The following is a 24,020-nucleotide window of genomic DNA, read 5'->3' on the forward strand; positions in this document are numbered from 1 at the left end:
GGAGAAAGAAGTAGTATTTGGACTTCTTTAGAATATCCAGAATGGCATAATGTCAGAGGAGCTAGTCTGGTTTTGGAAACATGTTATGCCTGAGCATTACACAGAACTAAGTGGAAGACAGAAAAGACTTAGGAGCCAATCTTTCTTTGATTGCGGAGCCCTGTACAGCAGTCCTGCCAGGAGTACACAGCGGTAGCACAGCTTTCTACCAGTATGGACACACTACTGCTATTATTGCTGTAATTTTCTACTATAAGACAATACAGGAGTGTACTATGCTGCTGTCATTTCTTCTGAATGTCTTACTTTATGCACTGATTACCTAAAACCTCACATGTTGGTTGAAATTGAGTTATAATTTGACAGGAGAGATATCCACATATGTGGAGGTTTTATGGAAGTAACAATGATTCAGCAGGGGATGCCCTTTCCTGCAATACAAAATGAATCAGTATTTTACGATAGCTACCATCATCCTGTTAGATAACCTTTTATCGAAAGGTGCATAAAATAGCAATATTTCTAGTCACCATGAAATGTAGCAAAGACTAGACATCTCTAAGTAAAATTACCGCTTGGTTGTGCCTACCAACCTCTCCACACCTCAGCGCCACATCACTGCAGTGGCATTTTCCTTGCATATGACTGCAGCAGTTCAGTCCATAATTCCATACAGTGGGAATGCATTTAATAATCCATGGGGATATAATAAATCAGAACCATTCTGTGTTTTATAAAATATGTTAATTTCTTCTTCTTTTTAAATCCAGGCTGGGATGGAAAATCCAACAATTTCTTTGCATGTGATTGGTCTGAATGGACCTACCCATGACTTGGAAATGACTCCACCAGATGATCAGAGAATGAGGTAGGTGCTTTCTCCCCCTGGATGCTGGACCGGAGTTCCCTTGGGTTTTTTAAATGACTGACATTTTTCAAGGTCATTTTGCAGTACCTTTCTCTGCCACTATCAAAGAGTTTAATTTTGTGTACATCCGCGTGAAGTTTTTCAAAATCTTTTTCTCTTTTGTGTTTTTACCTGAAAAGTTTTGCTTGAAAAAAAGATTTTTACTTAAAACTACTGTGAGACTGACTGACTTTGGAGTACAGTTTTTTTTTTCAGAGAACTTGGCAGAATGTCTCTAAATCCATGAAAACACATTCGTTCCACATGTAATCACCGGCATTGTAAAAGGAATATTGTCTGCAAGACAATACATGACCTGTATGAAAGTTTGTGAAGCAGAAACAGGACAGCCCTATAACACAACAAATGTGAGCTCGTGGCTTCGTGACATGAATGTAGGAGTGAAACCAAGCCAACACTCTACAAATACATTGCCCAATCTTCATTAAAAATTGAAAGGAAAGCTCTTTGCTGTTTTTAGGGCAAGTGTGTTTTAGAAATTGGCCTGCAGTTCAGCCAGCTACTTAGACAACCATTTCTAATTAAGTAAGTGCTGAAGTCTGCATTCAGCAAGACTTTAAAATTTGGCTTGGACTTCAGCATGTGGTCAAAGCCTGAGCTATGTTTATGGATCTGTGAACACTTGAAAGGAAGATCATGTTGTTCAGAGACAGCTTTACATAATGTGTGTCACTCTTCTCTGCAAAGCTCAGAGATTAGAACCCAAATCCAGATTTCAGTAACTTTGATTTAAACTTGAAATAGCTTTATAGCAGGCCCAGAGAAGTCAGACATGCTTCTACATCTAAGAGATCCATAGGGACCACTCCAAATGTAATGCTGCAAGAGTATCATTCCCAAGCACATAATTTGTTTGTATAGAAGCATCCAACCATCATATGTGCTCACCTCTTTTTACTAATTGCTAAATTAGATTGCTGGATCTGTGATTCCAGTGCCAATAAAGATGGAGGCACAGCTCAGTGCTAATGAAACAGGGCAGCCTGGAAGGCAGGGAAGGAGTGATCTTCATTATGCATGGTAAATATATGAGGCCTGTGGATAGGCTGTGTAGTCGTCTGATAGAAGTTTTAAACTAGTGGCATCAGTTTTCAATGAATAACCCTAAAATAGTCCAAATACTTTTATGCAACAAAAGCTGAATAACCTGTGACCAAACCAAATGGGCAGAAATGTATTTGCGTTTCACAAATAGAGCTTCGGTTCTGTATGCAGCAGGCAACAATTCAGGATCACAGTGTCAGAACTGCGGCTCCTGGACAATATAATTTTTCTGTTGCTAGCACACCTTGTAAACAGAGAGACTCAGAAACATTTTAATTATAGTAATAACATCAGTCTACAAAGACCTAAGTGATGCTAATAAATTTATCTTATATGGTTATGGGTGGCTGTAATTCATTTAATTACAATCAATATTGTAAAATGATGCAAAATATATTGTAATTAATTAGTCTCTATACATTTCATCAAAACCATAGCAATTGTCATCCCTAGAGTATGTTAGAAGTAGTGCTGCAAGAGCAATAGGGGTGCATTTTCATTCTGCATATGTTTTCTGAAATGAGAGGATTAGTGTGATAACATTTCATTAAAATAGACAAGAGGGATGTACTGTACAGTTAGTTACAGAAAGGAGTTTCAAAGAAGCAGAGGAAGCTGGTGATAAGGATCTTTAAGCAAAGCAGTCCTGTCTGAAGCATTTTAATGTGCTCAATCTGTTCATGCAGATGATATATGGACAGAGCAGTACTTCTTGGTCTTCTTTTTATCTGGAGCAAAGTGGTTTAGTACAATTAATAAAGCTGAGAACAAAGTGGAGATATGCCAGGGTCTTTTACTCTTTCAGAATTAAGGGAAGTCAGATATTTTCCACTCTTAGGATATTTTTCAGTTAAAAAAAAATCAAAGTTGATGGTGGGAAAACATATTTTTGGGGAAAACGCACGATTTTGAATTTTTTTACATTTTAAAAACCTTTCATTCTGAGCATACATACCAAATGTATTTTCACCAATGCAATGCTTTTCTGAGAAAAAAAGAAAGGGAGGGGAAAGGGTGGACATTGCAGGAGGAAAAAAAAAGTATTATAACATGTAATGCTTGACAGGCATTCTTTATTTTAATGTAAACCATTGGATCCCAGGAATTACATCAGCAGCTGGTCAGAATTGGATGATGATCTTACTTATTCCTCACGTCTTATTTTTATCCCAGGTGGCAAATTAAAGATGTTATTTCCCCTGAGAGCAGAAATTGTCCCTAGTCCTTGCGTGGGTCATGAACAAATAAATAATGGAGAACTCAGAAAACTTGAGTGCAGATCAGAGGCAGGAGCTGACAGTGCCCTAGGGACCTTGGGCTGGGCTGCTGCCTCTCACTTGGCCCAAGAATATATCTGTTCTTTGTGGTGTTTATGGCTGTATTACTGTTGTCCTACTTTAAGTACTCATATTGTAGATTCATAGCTCATATTTTAGATTCATACCTTCAGAAAACAGACAAGTAAGATCAGGATATGAATCAGGTGCTGCACAACAACCAGTTTCAGGTGATTGCAAACCCAGCCACAAACACGTGTACTGGAATAGGGAAATGCATTGCAGTTGGGAGGAAGTAACTTTCTCTGACATGGATGTCTCTGAATTAAGTCATTGGTTACCTGCTGGTCTAGATTTCATTCTATAGAAAGAAACAGATTCTACTTAAATGAGCTCTATATAAAATCTGTGTGAGGTCAGGTGAAGAGGGCTTGGGAAATGGATTGTCTCCCCACCTCTCTCCACTGGCTGCTCAACCAGTGCAGCTGCCAGAGCTGCAGATGTTTGACTGAGAAGAATCATACCTTATTTCCCAATTTTCCCTGCAAAATGGGAAACAAAAAACTTATTGTCCTACAGAATAGATGTGAAGTAAATTAAAGATTCGACACTACTTTGAGATAATAACTATTGAATAATAACTATACAAATATCTGCAGTTGTCTGCTGGGCTTGATGATTGAGAGAGGCTTCAGAGAGTAATTGAGACTCAAAGCTCATCTCTGGGGTGTTAAGGAATATAGTGTTTGACCTAAAATAATAATTAAAAGTTCCTAAGAAAGTACTGTGGCTTCTCCATTCAAACAGATGGAATGTAAAAACTGAATACACTTCCTCAAACTTTAAATTGAATTTATGGAAAGAATGCTCGAAGCCACAATATATACTAAATTCACATTTCATTTCTGTGGAGGCTGAATCTGCTCAGTTAATTTTGGAGAGACAGAAGAGATGGTTATACAGTTTAATTTTGCTTTGTTGTGTTTTTCCTCTTAGGGCCTATGCTGTTGCTCATAAAGAGTAAAATTACAATTTTATTTCAGGAGCTGAATTTTCACACTGCTGTTGTCTCACCTGGAAGCATCCAGTGCAGTGGATGCAATTGTGGAGGCCTTTTGTTATTTTTCCCAGCCAAATTCAGGCACTAAATATTGAAATCAATTTCCAAGTTGTTATTTTGCTAGACAAACGAGTCTTTGTTGCTTTTGCCCTTTCTCTTTAGTGTGAGCAGAAGTGCTTGCCAGAACACAAAGTACTCTCCAGTGACACAGCACATTAATTCCAATGAGAGCAACAATTCCTTATACATATTTTATAGCAAACAAATGAACTAATAAATTTTTTATAGACTGTATGCTGTGAAAAGCCATATTATGATTTAAGGATCTCTTTGGCCCACATAGCCCAGCAGTCAGCTCAGCTCAGCTTTGTCAGCTCAGCCAGTTTTACCCTACAGATAAAGTGGTGAAGCCCTGAATTGCTGCCGAGGTTGACATCTGTGAGTACCACCACAGACTGACTCTGAGAAGGCAACCACCCATGTACACACTGCCATCCTGTATTTTCCAGCCCAGCCCAGCCTAAGTGGTTCCATTGCTTACTGTTGCATGGGATTTTTCCTAAAGACAGTGATTACAGGACTGTGCAGCCCACACTGCTGATTTGCTCCAAGTACTTTCACAACCTGGATACATCCAACAACAGAGGATGGTACAGGGAGCGTGGGATGGTGATTTTGACGATGAAAACTGTGACATCTCTGCTGATGTCTTTATGGAAATAAGTTGCATCTGCTTTACAGAAACCCCATGTCTCTCTAAACTCTAGCCTTCTTGCCATTTTCCTTTTAATGCAACGTTTGTGGATATTTTGGTGTGTAGTAGGCATATTTAGAGGCCATTAACTCTTCATATGCATAAAGAATACAGCCACTGGCAGTGATGTGTCTGAGTCAGCCAGCTACTGTTCTCAGAATGGAAATTGTTTGCAATTTCTTTTCCACCTGTGCATAAATTTGTTGCTCCAGGCATTTCAGTCCTTCTTGGAAGAATGAATAGCTTGAAAGATTCTTTATCTCTGCATTTGTCTCTTCTTTGAAAATTACTTTCAAAAGTGGCAGATAAAACACCTGCACAGCCCTAAAAATGTCATTTTTAGGGGTTGAAATCTGCACATAAGGAAGCCTAGAGACATCAAGATGCAGTGTTCTTAATAACTGGAGCTGTCTCCTAGACTGTTTGCCTTGCAGTAGCATCTGACTGCTGTGCTTTGTGGCAATTCATTAAGGTGTCAGCATTGTGATTTGGTTTATGTATGTCTCTGTTTGCAGGGACTACTACATAACCATGGTGAAATGGGCAACCAGCACCAAGGTGGCAGTAAACTGGCTGAACAGGGCCCAAAACGTCTCTATCCTGACACTCTGTGATGCCACCACGGGAGTCTGCACGAAGGTAGGAGAGATCAGCCAAATGGCCATTCCCCATCTGTTTTCATAACTCACACAAGGAGAAAGTATTTCACTTCTCTTACCTGACAGCAGGTCAGCTGGCATAGATTTATTTAGGCAGACACAGAATATTAGCAATGTTTGCAATATTTACTTTGTTTATTTCCTTTGCAACATTCTGGTTTAATGGCATTATATATATATTTCGTAACATTAAAAATAGCTCATGCTCATCTAACCACAATTTCCTCTTAATACTTTCCGTAGAGATACTAATGTAAGTGGCGTATTGATATAACCTGTGTAAATATTAGCAGATGCCATCTTTTAAACTGGCATAGATGTTTCCACAGTAGAAAAAGTGTTTTGTCATATCTATCCCTTGAAAAAAAAAAAAAAAGATTAAATACTGTGCATGAAGCACAGTGCAGAATCTTTTCTTAACTTTTATTTCAACCTTTATTTGCTCCCTAACAAGCTGTATTTCTTTAGGGAATAATGTGCTTTGTGGATTTATGTTTTGTCTGTACGAGTAAAATCCTTTCTTGAGTGAGGGCATGCTTATTCATCAGAGAGGAAAGACATAGAGAGCAGTCACTGGTTTATATTCCCGAAGAACATATTTGAGCAGTTTCTTTGTCTTTCTGCACAGCTTTTCAGATTCAATTCAGCTACTTCCTGCACTGATAAATACAACGTAATACATGTGAAGTACAGTATTTAATAGTCTTGTTTTGTTTTAGAAACATGAAGATGAAAGTGAAGGCTGGCTGCACAGACAGGTAATAGTAATCTTCTCTTTGTTGTCAAGTTTTTGGTAGGTCTTTTTTTTCCTTTGGTTTTCCTCCAAAGAGAAAAACTATTTTCTAGGCCTGAGAAAGTTGTAGTTTGTATTAAAGAAAAAGTTTCTCAGTAATAAATAAGTTCTACTTACTGAAGACATCATCATCTCTGGTACATCTCACAGCCTGAAATTTACTTGGATTTAAAATAGAGGAAAAACTGTTGTGGAAATTCACCCACTGACAGTATCTGTGAGACTCATTAACCTCAGAGGTCCTTCATACTGAAAATACCAAAATGGAAAACAGGATAGAAAATTTTAACCCATGAGAAGTTTTGATTTGTGGAGTTTTTTTTAATTTTTTTTTTTTCCTCAGCATATGTCTATATAACACCCCTAAATTTCCAGCTCTGTAAGATCATTTATAACACTTCCCCAGCAGTCAGTTTCTGAAGTGACCTCAGATTTGATTAAGCTGTTCCTCAGACAGAAGCGCTGATACCAATTCAGCCACCACACTGAACTATTTTTCATGGGATGTGTGAACATCAGACAGGGAGCAGCATGTCAGATAAAGATCTTGTACTATATTTTTCCAAGTCCAGATTTAATTTCACTTTTTTGTCACAGCATGTTCAAAGGATGCAAGAACTTGTAGAAATGGCAGTACATCAGTTCACAGCAAGAACAATGATCTCCTCTGTTCCAGTGGCTGTCCTACAGCAACAGGCTATGTCTGATCCAGATAAAAAATGATTTTACAGAGGAAATAGATTTGTGCTCCAAGCATTTCAAATAATCTTTTGCTGATATTCTCAGGTCTAGAGTAAAAATGCTGCTGAAATATTCTTTACGTTCATAAGGACAGTGTTGACTTGCGTAGAAAACCAAAGCTTCAAAAAAAGATAGAAAATTAAATTGCCCGTACTTTATAACTTAAAAAAGAATTGTACTTCACTGGATTAATTTATTTTATAAATCCAAGGAAAGTTTTCCTCTTCTCACTGCTATTTTCTGGGACCTCCACTAATACAGTTTAGTAGAACTTATGATTTTAAACTGCTGTGGTTCTTTAGTCACATACCTAGTACGTGGACAGGCATATAAAGATGGTGTTTTGTCCTGAATAGCTGCAGCAACCGATCTGTCAGTATCTAACAGGCCTGCTCCAGGGAAATATAGTTTGCTTTACTGTATCTCCAAACATCATATACTTAGTTTGAAGTTAGAGAAGGGTGTCCATTACAGCCAAATGAGTCAGACATCTCAGTACTAAACTAAGATAACATTTGCTATGGACTTTGGAGATATTTGATGGTACTCTTCTATAGCTTTTGTGAGAGTCTGAAGAATTACAGACCTCTTCTGCCTGTATTTCTGACAGCAAAATTACTTCAAATTCTAGTTTTGACGGAATATATGACTACTGTGATAATTGTGTTTTCTATACTTACCTTTTACTGTATGATACTTTAATCTAGATAAGTGGAAAGTTATTTTCATGTCATGTGTGTCTGAGTATGAGAATGATGTGAAAATGTTAAATGCTATTGCAAGTCTCCTAACCACTTTAAGGAGGAGATGAATTACACATTAGGCAGCTACTGGAAGAACTCAGGACTGTGAGTTAGCTCAGGATGAAGGCTCCTCAGTTGAGAGATTTTAATGTAGATACATGCATATGAGCCAGGTGCCAAGTTCCCCTCAGCCAATGTGGTGAGCAGTGTGGTCACACAGTTAACAGACCTTGAGCAAGATTCAGTCCACCCTGAAGACTCACTGGTAGGACAACTTGTATAGTCCATTGACTAGACATCCTTTTGAGAAGTATCTCAACTTCTCCAAGGAAGAGAACTGCTTTCCTCATTCTTTAAAATAGTTCCTCCAAAGTACTTCATCCATGTGTTTTGAAAAGCTTTACCTCTTTCTTGGTCATCTGATGCATCTGATCTTCCTGGAATAGAGGCAAACTTCACAGCAGCCTGGGTGCAGGAGAAAAGGAGAGAAAAACGTCAGTATCAGAAGATACTCTCCAGGGACATGAGGAACTCTCCAAGGATGATAGAGTTTACTTTTGTCAGCTGTCTGAAACACTGGGAGTTCTGAGATAGAGTATACGACCAATGAATTTTAATTTTGTTGCTGTTATGGTAGTTTGATAATTCAGTGACATTTAATTATCTGTGTATGGAAGGTCACAGTAAATAGTCTCATCTTCCTCTTTGGGCTTAAGTTCATTCATTAATTTTATAAAGGTCCAAAATCTTTGGAGAGCCTCTATCCAACTCAGGCAAAGAGAAATACTGCTGGCACTGTCTGTGTAGATGAAAAATAGGATAAATTACTCAAAGTATCATGAGAAATACACAACATTTACACAGATTTTGCTAGAAAGTATTTTTTCAGACATTTTGCATACATAAGAAGAGGTACATATTCACCAAAACTGACTAGGGACTTTGGAAGTTTTGGCTGCTTTATTTATATAGTTGTTTTTGCAGTTCTGAACATAAGAATCAGAATGAACTTTGCTCATACTTCTGCCTAACTATACAAGTCTTTGAAATAGCAACTATAGCTGTAAACAATTTTGTTTCAATTTTTGGAAAGAAGCCATTTCCAGGTAGTGCTAGTAGTTGTCATATACAGACAATGAGTCAGTAAGGGAGAAATAAGATAATTTCTGAGCACCTACTGATTGTAAACTTTACTGGCATTTTAATTGGCTTATATATTTAATTGTGAATGTGACCTGAAAAATATAATCATAAACCAGGGTACAGTTCCAACTCCAACAAAGGCTGTAGGCTTTCACATTGACGTTGGCAGGACCAGATTACCACAAAATTATTTAGAAGTATATAACCTCCAAAATTGCCTGCATGGGCTGGCTGACCTTCCTAGTAACAGTTCCTTTGGGTTGCATTTTGCTTTTCCAGTCCTGTTTCCCTCATGCTTATGATCACCTCAGTCTGAAACTAAAGACTTTGTCAAAACATTGAGATGTTGATGTTGAAAAGCTCACATCATTTTTCTTTTACAACTCCCTGCCTTAATCCTGACAGCATGATAACCCAGTATTGATTCTTAGTAGTTAAGTAGTAGTAATGTAGTTAGTGGGTGGTTTTGAATGGTTTGGAGTTCCTGCCTGTGATGCTGCAATGTGAGTGTATGATGTGTGAGTAGTTTTGGTGATGCCGCACTCATGGGTCCACATCACTTTCACACACTCCAGCTCACCGTAAAGTAATTCCTATTTCAAATATTTGTTCCAGTGCATGTTTGACCGTGTAGCTCCTCAAGGTCAGAAGCACTTGTGGACTTTCCATCATCCTCTATATAACTTTCCTCCTTTCATCAGAAGAGTCCTCCTCTGGTGGCTGCATAGCCAATGATGCTCAGTGATGCTTCTCCAAAGACAACAGAATATATTCTGCCTTTCTGTTTTAATTGATATTCCTTACTCCAGGACTTCATGCCCCTTTCTAAGGCCTATAGAAACTCAGACTGCTGTTAGCATTGTCCCGTCATTCATCCTGATTCTACAAAACTTGGGATAAGCTTCTGAGGCACTCCATGGTTTCTTCTTCTTCTAACCATTTGAAAATACACTGACTTGTGTTATCTAACTCTGAACTTCAGCATTGATCCCTCCAGGAGTTACAGTGCCGTCCAGCAGTTTCCCATTCACCTTATCTCTTCCACCAAGACAAAGTCTTTGGTAACATCATTTTGGTACACAGCAATAATCAAGCTGCTGGAAATGGCTTGCTTCCTCTTTCTCTTACTGATAGTGATGCAGGTTGTTTAGTCTCACCCATTCCTTCACCAGCCACAGGGTCGTCCTTTGTTTAGTGATTACTCCTTCAACTCTGAGTTATTGCTGTGCTTAGCTGACATGAGAACAGCTTTGTCCTTTAGCTGCACAAAACAGGATTCGGCCTAGATTGTTTGGGTGGAAATCTTTTGTCTAGATACAGAGATCTAGCTGAGCAAAAAGACAAAAAGAGTCCTACTGAGTCTCACCACTGCTTCCTCTGCCCCATCATTCTGTCCTTAGCAGGCACAGCAGATGATGGTATTTAAGGACAGTGTGTGAGCTGATTGTTTCTCCAGTCCAGTCCTCTCATATTTCACCATAATCTACAATAAAAATCTTGGAGACATTTGAGACTATATCTGTGTCTACTCCCTTTAGGATCTTCTAATGAATCATGAGTATGTTCAATCTCTTTTTGTACCTTCTGATACCAGCTGCTTCCATAAGCCCTCTGTGGCCAAAAGTTTTAAAAAATAGCTACTTACTGCATAGGAAACATATTTTCTTTTACCAGCGTTAAACTGATATCTTATTATTTGCAAGGAGGGTTCTTCTGTTCTAGCATTGTGGGATTTAGTCAATAATAGTCAACCAAAGGCTCAAACTCTTTGTATCAACGTGCAGAATATTTTAATTACATGCCCAGTGTAGCTCCCTACAGTATAAAATCCTGTTCCAAAAACCTTTCAGTCTGACATCCCCCCCATTTGCCACCCGGGATAAGTCACCATCTCTGCCAAGATGCTAAACAAAGTTCTGGTTGTATAAATGCTTTGTCTTTCCAGCAACAGGAACACGTGAACAGGATGTCTCATAACATCAGCCGACTGCTGAAGTCTCCCATCTGTCATCTGTGCTCTGTACCTTCTTCCCCTGAAACTCTGAATGAGCCTCAAACTAATCTGAACAATGCCTGCTCTTCCTGGTAGAGATGTATTGTTGGAATATATAATGCAGTAGACAGATATAGAAATGTGAAGTGAACTCATTGCTGTTTACCACAGTAAAGGAAAACCTATTGAGCAGAAGGTTTGCCTGAGTTATCACAGTTATTTTTCAGTGAGGTTTCTCCTGTCATGAGAGATATTTGGAAATAAAATAGGGTTTCATGTTTCAGGTTCCAGAATAATGTCATAAACAAATGAAGCCATTATTTCATAGAGCTGCAACAAGCTGTAAATGGGCATATTTTAAAATACACTGAAAACCTAAGCAGGAGAAAATAAAAATAAGTAGTTTGAACGTCTAATACAGTGTTGATAAATCTGATAAATAGTGGAGAAGAATTAATCAATAAAGAAATGAGAGCAAAGGAATATACAGTAAGAATAGTGTGTTAGCTTATGAGAAATAAAAATGTTTCTTTCTTTGTGATAGGTGTTTGCATTAGCCATATCTCCCTGTACAATCAAGTTGTTGCTGGTTCATTGTGTATCTCAACACTTGCCAAGGAGAAACCTGGAGTGTTTGATTAACACTGAATCAAAGGAGGACCCAGAGGAGGCTGAGCAACAATTTCCCTGTTGATTGCCCTTGAAAAGGAAGGATTGACAAAGCGGGGCCAGGAAAGGCAGGTCTCAGCCAGTCTCCAGAAAAGCCTGATATCAAGGGACAGGTTCAGCTCTTGGTTTAGACCCAGCCGTTCAAGATTCAGAGTAGAGGAGCTTCAACTAGCCAGTTCCTTTGGTGTAGTGATACTGTGTTCCACCATATGGACCATCCTTCTGCCTTCTCTTGTAATCTGTTGTTTAGCCATCTCTTGCAGTGAAGACTTCCTATATACCTCAGGATTCCTGTGCAAAAAGAAGACAGAGACGCTTCCAGGAAGTGCTTGCTTGTCTTAAGTAGTATTTGATTTCCTTCTGCTGAGTCTCTTCTGTCTCTAGTTGAAAGTTCTAGTCACCCAATAAAAGTGAGTCATCACATTCACCTGGGAGCTCTGTGTCAAAGACAGTTTTGCAAGATATCTTCCCCTTCATAAATAATTCAGTGAAACAAGCATTTATAAGAGAGTAGGAAAAGACAGCAGTTAGATGTTGTTAGTTGTGTTTCCTCTAGGACATGAGCAGATCAGTTTTTCCAGCAGAGTAAACAAGGTTTGTCATACTTGTGCCAGCAATGTTCAAATCATTTCTATAGTCCTTATTCCTACTGCTCCAAGCAGTCAGCTATAAATGTGTATTTTTCGGTTTGCAAATGGGAATTAACTTTCTAGCCAAGGAACTTTCCTTGCTGCCTGCCTCTCTGTCTTCCCACAGCTGAAAGGCGTTCACTTTCCCAAGAGCAAAGCACAATAATCTTCCCAGTTTTCAGCAGGCTTTTTGTTTGCCTCAAGTTGCTGTTAAAGAGCACTCTCCATTTCATTGTGAATTTCACAGGGTTTTGCAGTGCTGAGCAATTTCAAATACAGTAAATTTACCCTTAAATCTGCCTCTTGCAGAATGAAGAGCCCATTTTTTCCAAGGACGGTCGGAAGTTTTTCTTTGTCCGAGCCATGCCTCAGGGAGGACGTGGGAAGTTCTACCACATCACCATGTCGTCATCACAGGTGACTCCCTCATTGCCACTGCTTTGGGTCTCACTTGCAGCAGGGTGCAATAAAAGGCAGTATCTTGTACCAGCGAGACTGGAAGATGCAGATGTGGAATGTGGATCTTGTGTATAAAAGAAAATTTTCAATGATGTTTTACTGGGCATAACAGGAATTTCCAAATGCTTAGAAGAGGTCGACCAACTGTGTGTTTCCAAACAATATCATTGCTTTGTTTTGTTTTTTTAATGCCTTCTTAGTTTTTCATAAATAAGTAAATCCCTGCACTGCCATAAAGGATTAATCAGAGTCTTGTGGGCATGCTGGATTAGAGGAAGGGGTCTGAAGCTGTTCTGTGTTGAATTCATCCCATTATCTTCAGTGGAGTTATGGTTAAGATGATTCTGACTCTTTTATTTCTATGCCTGCAGATTCATAGAAGTAGTGAGGGAGGAGTGGAAACTGCAGATGTATGATTTGTTTTTAGTAGGCAATGGAGTCAAAAGAGCTCCCTTTTTCAGAAGAGAAGCTGTGCTCAGATATCTTCTTTTAAGAATAAAGAAATCTAATTCTCTTTTTTTTTTTTTCTGGCAGCCCAATAGCAGCAGTGACAATATACAGTCTATTACATCTGGCGATTGGGATGTGACAAAGATATTGGCATATGATGAAAAGAGGCATAAAATGTAAGTCAATTTTTGTCTGGCAGATCAGTCTTCTTTTGTTTAGTCCTAGACTATAGGGTTAGTTACAATGGTGTTCTGTATGTGTCTGAAATGTATGAGCATAAGGAGATGGAGATAAGAGAGCAGGAGAATCTGTTTCCATTTTGGGTTAACCTCTCACACCATTACATATATCTTGTCTTACTTTGATTTTCTATCTTGTCTTATTTATATTTTCTCTGTATAGTTCAAAACCCTCTTTCTGTGACTATTAAGTACAATTGTGTAAAGGAATGATTTCTCCTGCTGCAACTATTAACCTCTGAAGGAAAGAAGTCTATTTCATTGACCACCTAGACAGTCAGTTTTAGAAAAAATCATTTATTCACCTGCGAAATATTAATGTATTAGAAAAACTATGCCCTCAAATACCAGCAACCTCCGTACAAAATAAGGGTCTTTAGCATTTGGCAGAGCTAAGCAGCAAACTAGCACCAAAGTCTTATTTGCATTTTAACTGGACAGTCAAGCAGAAAATACCACATAAAACTTGTGCAATCTAAGCAAGAGCATCTTTTTGGAAGCAGATCAGCAGGGCTGAATTTCCTGCCTGACATGTTATACACCCCATGGATGCTATATTTGCTCCTGTGATCTGACATGATTGACATGAAATAATTCTGGGAATCAGTCTGCACATAAGACAGGTTGACCACCTCCAGCAGCACCTCTCTGCTACCTTCAGAAGTTGTAACTACACACCAGGGCTTTCACTGTTTACCCAGAAAAGGAGTTCACTGCAGTCTCAGCACAAAACGAGGGTAATGAAGGATTCTTCAACTTCATACTCTGTCTTCTCCAGTGATTCCTCTGGCAGAAAAGCACCTGGGGGTGTTGATTGATACTGCCTGAACAAGAGCCAGCAGTGTGTCCAGGTGGCCAAGAAGGCCAATGGCATCCTGACTTGTATCAGAAATAGTGTGGCCAGCAGGACCAGTCTGTCTCCCTGTGCTGGGCCCTGGTGAGGCCGCAGCTCGAGTGCTCTGTTCAGTGTTGGGCCCTTCACTCCCAGAGGTACACTGAGGGGCTGGAGTGTGTCCAAAGCCGGGCACCAGAGCTGGGGAAGAGTCTGAAGCACAAGTCTGATGAGGAGCAGCTGAGGGAACTGGGAGTATTTAGCCTGGAGGAAACTGAGGGGAGACATAATCACTCTCTACAACTACATGAAAGGAGCTTGTAGCAAGTTGGGGATCAATCTCTTCTCCCAAATAACAAGAGATAGGACAAGAAGTGGCCTCAAGTTCTGCCAGAGGAGGTTTGGATTGGACATTAGGAAGATTTTTTTCCTTGAGAGGATTGTTGGACACTGGCACAGGTTGCCCAGAGAGGTGGTGGAGTCACCATCTTGGGATATATTCAAAACCCCTATCTGGGCAAAGAATAAAAAGTAGTCAGAGGAATAAAAAATGGTTCTAGAGAAAAAACAAAGGGATTTAAAGGAAATTCTGAGCCATAAAACCTGAGGTTAAAAGGTGAAAGTCTTTTATTTAATCACATGATCATTTTTTGATCCTCTGTCACGAGCAATCTGGGACCCAAACTTTTCCACGCTTGTTTTAAGTGCACTGCAGACTACAACATACTTACTTGAGCCTCTGCAACTATATGTCCCTCTGTGGGTTTTCCTAATTCAGTTTAAACTTTCCTTGCCTTTACAAGATCAGGCAAATTGCTATGTGAATAAAGATGATGTTGTGTGACATACTTGTTATCACCCTTCTAATGGTACACTAGCCTTTTGATTTTTTTCCCCCCAGTTATTTCCACAGCACAGAAGATTTGCCAAGGAGGCGACATTTATACAGGTATGTGCTTTACTGACTTCACATATACAATTTCCCATTTTTTCAGTCTTACACCTATCATTACATAAGCAATTGCAATAGAAACAATTTCTTATGTGTTTGTCTTTAATGGCATTGCAAGATCCTTCAACATGTCACTGGAATAGACAGAACAGCATAATAATAGTGAACAAAACACATGACATTTAGGATTGTTTTAAATTTAGCAATTTTCTCATTTTATTTAAAATTTCAAATTGGTCTAAAGATTGATAAACTGTCACAAAACTTTCCAACAGAACTGCAGTAACACTTGAAAGAATTCAGAGTTGTATAAACTAATGGTATAAAATGTTCCTATACTTCCAGATAGCAGTTTGGAAATTTGATAGCACCTCACCTGTTAATGAAATTGAAAAGCAATAACAATATGCTACGTTTGCAATTGTTTTTCTGCAATTCCATTTGACTTTAGTATCCTCCCTCACTGTATGACGAGTAAAAAGCTGGTTTACACTATTGGCAGTGGAGGTATTGCCAAGTATTGTGGGAGCAAATTGCAAAGGGAAGAAAACCCAAACTTTCAAATAATTATTTTGGAATCATTATTCCATTTCTCCTGATTTTCTTCTCAGTCACTCTGGTGTTATCTCAGCATCTGTGATGAAGAGCAGGGCTGGTGATAGCATCAGTTGATAAGGGGCAGTCAGTACGTTTTCCTTCTCTAGAATGATGTCATACCTTTTTTTACTCAGTGCAAAAGAAACTAGAGCAAACTAAATTACCAGTCATTGAATAATTTTTTTTCCTTTCAAGACCTTTCTGCCTGTTCACTCCACTCCACAGTTTATTGAGAGTAGCTCAACTCAGTGTTCATTTTCTTGACGAGAAAAGAATCAAAATTATATTGACCATTCATTTCTACTCAAATGGGAAGAAAATTTCATTTTAAAAGCCAAGACCGGGCACAACTGCTCAGGAGCTGCTGGTGTGAGTCAAAGTGCTTCCCACTCCTCTCTTGTCTTGGCATTCATCTCACTCTGGTGCCTCATTAACCTCACCTCTCTGCAAAGGTAACAGGGAAAGAGATGCTTAAAATGTCAATGTCCTTGACCTTTGATTACACAGTGATCTTGGCCTCACTTCAAGTATTTGCTTTCCTGCACTGAGTAGTTTGGCTATCTATTGTCCCAGCCCAAGGATGTCAGCACAGCAGCAACCTTGGCATATGTTCATTGAGAGAGCTCTGACAGCTTATATCAGATGAGGATCTGTTTGGTTGTTCATTCTTCCTTTTTGTGCCTGATTTAGTAGCTCCAAACAGGATTTGAGTCACAGTCACAATCTAAGTCTAAATAAGAATCCAAGAGCTACTCAGTTCTGCCCCTGTGGCCATAAACATGTTAATTAGCCTCATCTCTTTCTGCCTTAGCAAAAAACACTCACCTGCTTAACTTTAATACCAGAAAGATCTGTTAATTAATATTCTCAAAGTTCTCACAGGGTAAAATGTTATTTATTAATTTTTGCTATTAATTTGTGGTTTGTTCTTCAACATATAGTAGACTCTTAAAAGCCTTTCTGAGCATATAGACAGGCTACGGTACCGCCTTCAGACACAGATTCATAAATACAATCTTTCCTTTCTACTTGGATAAGAGCAGCCATTTAAACCCCTAGCAAGGACTTTGGCTTCTGAGGCAGCTGCCATCAGATCAGAACAGTGAGGCAACCAGTAAGAAAGTAAACAATTCCAGCTATTTGTTGTCTGTTACAATACAATAGGTGTAGAAATACTGTTCCATTCTTTCATGCCTTCATTCACCAAATTATTACTTGTGTTCTTGCAACCATCACTTTCTTTTAAAAGCTGTACCCTCCTTCATAACCACCTGACCTTGCAAAAAAGAGACATCAGTATTCTTTTATGTATTCTCCACTCAGGCAAAAATTTTAAAAAAAAATTAAAAAGCCATTACTGCTATTTAAACTCAACCAAATGGAAATGCTTTGTCTCTAACTAATGTTGGACACATTATATTTATGTTCTTCTTCTACAGTACAGTAAGGTTCAAGTCATGTTGCTTCCAGGTAGCATTTGCTCATTGACCTTCATGGACTTGTGTTAACTTTTTCAGCGCAAGCACAAATGGAAACTTCAACAGGCAGTGTCTCTCCTGTGATCTGATTGAAAACTGTACTTATTTCAGTGCATCCTTCAGTCACAATCTGGAATACTTCCTACTGACATGTGAAGGTATGTTGGGTTTTGTTATTGTAGTTGTTGTGCCTAAGGATGGCATTTAGAGCCAGCATTGATATCTTTAGATATCCTATGTGCCTGTGGGCAGCAGTGAAAGACTGCCCATAAATATCTGGGTCGTTTTGCTTTTAAAGCTCTACTCTTAATATTTTTTTCTTTTGTGTAGTTTTATTTTTAACTAGAAAGCAGAAGTGTGCAACCTTTTTCCGTGTGTATCTGACTATCGGAGATAGAAGTACATTCCTGTAGCCACTCCAAGCATCCTTAAATTGAAGAAACAGCAAAACTTAGAGCCATAAAATGTCAGAAAGTTTGTGGGAGTTAAAACAGTGAGGTGCGGTTAACTGTGAGCGGCTGGGGCTGAGTTCTAAATGCTTCAACTTGTACCAGTACTGTGAACAGAGGCTTCAAAGTGAGTAAGTTACAATGGAAAGACGATTTGCCAAGAAAAGGCAAGTTTGCAGAAAGCTATCTAATGGACAATGTAAATACAGAATATCTAGTGTTTCACTGCTCATTCATCATAAATTTACCTTAGCTTGGAGTAGTTTACACATCCAACTGAGATTTCCTGTGTTGGAAATACCTTGGAGTATCCAAAAGGCTAAGGATAGAGGGCATTTTAGGCGAAGAGCCATAAAAGTCAGCTTTCTCCAGCTCTGTTAAGAATGAATGCAGAACTCAGTGGCATTTAATCTTATGTAATGTAATTCTGCCTAATTATCCTAAATTGCACACACAGTGCATTCACACCAGTCGTTCACTGCTATGATTGAAGCTGCTGAAATGGCTCTGTGTGCTCTCTAAAACAAAAAGCAGCAAGCCACAAAGAAATGCATGTTCTACAGCACAGGAGAAAGCAAATAAGAAAAGTCTATCTTGTCATAGAGCAGCGAAGTGCTCTCTCTGCTTAACATCAGCAGTCTATTTGGACATGCACAGACTCCTTCTCTGACTGGCAAATATTCCTTGGTGCCAGTAACTTTGTGGTGAACGCCAAGAGTAAAGAGATATTTAACCTGGCAAAATGGGAAATAACCAGAATAATAAAGATAATGGAGAAGCAGAACAGTTAATGTAATACCAACTAAATTGTCTGGACCTGGACATTTGCAAAAGTATGTTCTGTGCCAAGAAGGAAAGATAAACTGTATTTTGCGGACATTTACAAGTATTCTAAAATATACTTTGCAATGCAGTTCAGAGAAGTAGCATTAACAGTACTATAGTCAACTTAGCAGACCACCTGTAAATCTCTGAATCTCTAGTTTGGCAGACACAAGCCAAAAAGTGTGATTTCCCAATAACATTCATTTCTTCAGTGAATGGTACTACATTTATGAAGTTTGTCTCATAAAAAACCCCAAAAATAAACCTGTACATTTTTCTTCTTGTTTTCATTTCAAGAAAAGCTGTCAGTAACTATTAGAGAGAGTGTCCACATCATTTGCATCAAGGTAGTTCTTTTACCATAATTAGAATAATGAATAAGGTTTCTAAAGGATTGTATCAATGGTTATGAGGGGATATATTTGGATTACATTATGTCTCATACACAAAAGCCAGTCCTGATACCTGAAGAGATTAATGAATTTTATTTGTGTGTACATTAATCCAAGTACACAAGATAATGATTTTGCATAACAAACTATGGGACAGGTTCTCAGCTGCTGTAAACAATGTCTCTATTATAAGATCATTAGACTCAGATCTGTTTACATCTGCTGAATATATCTGTCTAAATTTTCATTATACAAGACTAAATTCTCAAACTGTAATCTCAGTGTAGCACAAATACAGTAGACTTTGAACTGTAGAGCTAATGTCAGTGTCTCCACTCAGATGCCTTTGTAAAAATGTCTATACTGATGTGGGTCAGGTCAATGAAAACATCTGTTCTGGCTGAAATGCAGACTTCTGGATAAAAGTTATCATCCCGTCAGACTTTCATCATATACTAAGGTAGAGCTGTTGTGATTTGATAATCACTTGGACCCACAAATAGGAGACTTCCTCAGGCTACTTAGCTAGAGTTTGGCCTTGCCTCACTTTGTCTCAGGGTAGTATTTTATTGCTCATAAGCAGTCACACTCTAGTATCTTTTTGATTCGTATACACATATAGCACATAGCTACTTGAATGAGGGTATATCAGGGAGCTCTACCTATCCTGCAGCTGATCAAGCAGGTAGAGCAGCAGCAGTTCACCAAAGTGAACAAATGTATGTCTTAGAACATCTGCTAACCAAGGGCTTCTGCCAGGAGTTCTCACCTTTGCTTTCCCAAAACAATCACAGTTGAGTTGATGCTAATGATAAGACAGTGGCAGACAGCACCTATTGCTATTTGGTGCTTTCTTCTCCATCAATTTTGTAGAAAAGCAGCCAGAGCTCAGGTCTTGCTGTACACTCTGTGACTGCCTACAAAGGTGTGTGTTTGTAGCAGTAATTGGTGTATACCTTATGTCAGACCCATATGCATCTTTGAAGGTAGCTAAACATAAATTATTTTACTGCGATCAAGCCTGTAGTAATTTTTAAAAGTGTATTTTCTCAGGTCTCCACAGGATAAATGCATGGAAACAATTTATGCACTGACACTCCACCATACTGCAGTTTCGCTCTATCCCTTTAATTAATTTGCTTTGTGACTTTCTACTGCAAACTTTATTGAGCTTAGAGACACAGACATGACAGGCTCAGCTTAACTTCTCTAAAGCTGATGGCAGGGTTTGTAAGAATTGATTAAGTAACCAGTGCTTTAAAGTACTGTGTGATACTTCAGTGAAAGGCAATGGAAAGGAAAAATATCTGTCTTAACCCAAAACCATAAGAAAGGTCTGGAATTGCTCATTTAATCCCAAAGGTCAAGAGTTGGAAGTTTTCTACTTACTGCTTTGGTACTTTAGAAGCAGCATATAGTTTCTTAAAGGAGTTTATTTGCTGTCTTGCAGACTATGCTTAACAGCAGTGCTACCTGGCACAGACTAAAATGAGAGAAGTATGCTATAATAAAAGGTAACCTCTCTTTCAAGAGGACAATGTAATACTTACTGTCAGGAGGCAACATTTATTGCAATCTCTCAGTCCCACAACGCTAGTTACCTTATTTTTCATCTAATTTTATATGCTTATGATTGAATTACTGTAGTAGGGTCTAAGGAAACACAATGCTTTGCAGACTGCTGTTACATTATCTCCTCTAGACACTGTCTAAAAAACAATATATGCTGGAGCAAAGTCACTCCTACTGTCATTTTCATCATAAAATATGGGCTTATGCTTCTGTCTGCTCTCATAAACCAGAACAGGCACTGCCACTGATTCTAAGATAAACAGAAAGAGGATCTGGATGGAAAGGTTTTGCTACTTTACACACAAATTTAATTGTAGATGGAATTTTCTCATCTGGAATGGGATGTAAAATTCAATTGCATAGAGAAAAAGGGTAAGAAATTACAAGTTTGGGCTGTGTAGAGCAATTTCTTCCTGTTTCTTTAGTGGAGCTCTGGCAAGTATGGTGCAAGTCAGAAGGACACCAAGCCACTAAAGCACTAGAGCCCATTTTTAGGTGATAGCTCTATCTCCTCTGGAGGATGAAGCCTTATCAACGATTACCATTGTGTTAGCTGTGCCATGTTTTAGTATGTCTGTTTTAAATGGAAGCACCTTTTCTTCAATAACTCCATCCCTCACTCTTCAGTGTAACCTGAAGCACTATTAAAACCTGTGTCCTAATGAGATTATTCATGGGGGAAGAAAGGATGCACAACCATTTCTGTTGCAGGTTAACTTGTACTCTGACTATCCAAGTGGCAGGCTTGTTTACTGTGTCCTCACTCTCATGAAAAATCTGTGAAGTCACTGAGACTTTTGCTTGAACACACAGAACTGGCAATGGTTTTCTGGATCCTGGAGTTCAAGTCTCTGCTATTGCAGACAGCAGCATTGTAATGTCCTTTACATTGGTTGGTCAGTCTCATCAATTGACCTCAGCCCTAAATTGGCCAGCTAAATTACTTGAGCAGGTGTGAGGATCCCCACAAAGGGTTAATGTCTTCTGTCTCTGAAACAAGAGGATGGTAAAGAAGACCTCTGGCATATGCATATGTTACTACAATTAATGCCATTTAATACATGATGAAAATGATGGGGGTTAGGGGAGGATGGAGGGTTGTTCTTGGAATGCCTACCAGCCCGCTAATTAAAGTTCTCTGTAATCATGCACTATCAGGAAAGGATTAATCATTTTTAGGGATGACACAAAGAAAATTGGTAGTTACACAGAGGGGAGAGGACTGTAATGAGGACTAAGAGGAAACTATTAGCTCATGCTTGGCTTTATTGTTGGTGATAGAGAAATGCCTTTGCCACTGCACTATGTATCATCCTTTTATTCAATTATAAGTTTGGGACATGTTATCTTTCGCTTTGTGAAAACAGTGTAACAGAATAGGGAACGCTATCTCCTTCTATAGGTCTCAAGTCCTTCCTGCTTTTCCAGAAACAATAAAATTATTTTGGATCCAATAAAGTCACTACAGTTTATCATTGCTCTTTGAAAATTATCTCTGTTGGAACCTGTGTTTGTAGCTGACTGGCAGCCTTTACTGTCAGTATTGTGCAGATCAAATGACTTTAAAGCTGTCTCTCTCTTTGGAGAAAGGAAAATAGACTCTTCTAACAACAATGCTGAAATATTATCACTTGATTTTGGATGTCCTCTCTAGCACTGCAGTTATCAATATCTTAGCCTAGATGCTGTAGTACTCACAGGTAATTGGTATTAAGTCATTTCTGCATTTCCTAGCAGATAATTTTGGAGCTGTAGAGCAAAACGATACGTTGTAACTGAGCTATGCTTGATAAAATACCTGAAGAACCAACAGGAAAGGGATTTATCTGTATATACAACTGCTTTTCCCCAGGTATGTCCTCTGAGCCACCAGCCATGATGACAACAGCTCTGTAACTACACTTCTGGCCCTTACAGTGCTGAAGGATGCCTATAGACCCGGGCAACCTTTGACACTAGGATTTATAGCTCTTATGCCCTTCAAAAATAGGATTTATAGCTCTTAGGCCTTGTCAGACAAAATCTTGATTCAGTCCCATAAAGTGGTGCAAAAGCAGAGACTAGGAAAGGTTTGCAATGGAAAGACCTCCTTTGAGAATGATCCATAGTGATGAAGAAGAAATGCAACCAAAATAGTAATAACTTGAGTCAAGTTCCTCACATCATTGTACGAGTAATTCATTCTGTCTTTGTATTTATAAGTTTTAAAAAGTGCTGCAAGTTCATTCTTTATAGAGGTGGCATGTGGCTGGCTATAAACTTCTCAGCTCCTTAAACTGTTTCTTGAGAATTTAATTATCCCCTTTCCACTCTCTTGGTGGAACATGGAAACACCATCTGGACGTGGAAGCAGTTAGGACCATTGCTTTCTTCTTACACTTATTTGGTTTACTCTGAGCATTAACAAGTCCCTTTATTATTCCTTGCTTATTGTCCAGGTATTTGTTGGAGTTAGCAAAGATTTCCCGCTACCAGGTTTCCTCAATCCATCTGGCTCTGCTTTGTGGCAGGTTGCCCTGGTCTCACTGTTAATCACCTTTTAACTCCATAGAGTTCAGAGCACAATTTAGAAAGCTTCAGCCTTCCAATGTGAAGAGGTCTAAATGGATGTTTTGGAATCAATTTACAAATTTAGATTTTTCTGCCTCCAAGTGTGGCTGCAGCACAAACTCCTGGCCACACAGGTGACAGAAACCTGAAATTTACAGTTACGCTTCTGCAGGATACCACAGACACATAAACCTTTCATGTACATTACAAACCACATTAAATGAAATCATTAATTTATAGTGATGGATGTTTTTGGATAATGCATCAGCTCACCTTTTGTGCTTGCATCAGCTCACCTTTTGTGCTTGTTGGGAGCAGGAATCAAAACAGGGCTCATATCCTTGATCAGTACAATCTTCCTAAGCCCAGTTAGTGATTGCTAATTAGCACTTCTCCTTTCTTTTAGTAACATGACAAAGCCCTTTTACTAAAAACCACTTGCCAGGACTCCTGCAAAGAGAACTTTTAAAATAGACTGGATGTGGTCAGAAAAGTGGAAAAACCAGGTCATTAATGCTGCCTCATGTGCTGGGTAGACCAATGCTGTACAGCATGGGATAAAACTCAGTCAACAGCCAGGTGGACGGGAACATCCCTGGAAATGCCAGCATCCAGCACTATGGCCACTGGCACAGGGGTTTAAAACTCATTATTGTTTTTAAAATATGAGTAAATATAAAGTTCTGGGCATTGTTTCTAGGATTGTGGCTATACTTAGATGCCATATACTTACATGCCATTACCACGTAAGTACTTTGTCTTTTTTGAGGATATTTATTTTGGAAAAATCTC

At 38.8% G+C, this 24,020-nt stretch overlaps 1 protein-coding gene across 1 annotated transcript in view; it reads left to right on the forward strand.

The window, feature by feature from the left end:
* DPP6 (dipeptidyl peptidase like 6) overlaps positions 1 to 24,020 on the forward strand; it is a 434,766-nt gene that overhangs the window by 376,411 nt on the left and 34,335 nt on the right. The window contains exons 10-16 of the mRNA XM_061996360.1: positions 771 to 868; positions 5,579 to 5,702; positions 6,442 to 6,480; positions 12,743 to 12,850; positions 13,427 to 13,518; positions 15,315 to 15,362; positions 17,480 to 17,598. Coding sequence (XP_061852344.1) covers positions 771 to 868; positions 5,579 to 5,702; positions 6,442 to 6,480; positions 12,743 to 12,850; positions 13,427 to 13,518; positions 15,315 to 15,362; positions 17,480 to 17,598 — 628 coding nt within the window. The remainder of the gene's footprint in view (positions 1 to 770; positions 869 to 5,578; positions 5,703 to 6,441; positions 6,481 to 12,742; positions 12,851 to 13,426; positions 13,519 to 15,314; positions 15,363 to 17,479; positions 17,599 to 24,020) is intronic.

Source organism: Colius striatus, chromosome 5 (genome assembly GCF_028858725.1).
Source record: "Colius striatus isolate bColStr4 chromosome 5, bColStr4.1.hap1, whole genome shotgun sequence".
Classification (NCBI taxonomy): domain Eukaryota; kingdom Metazoa; phylum Chordata; class Aves; order Coliiformes; family Coliidae; genus Colius; species Colius striatus.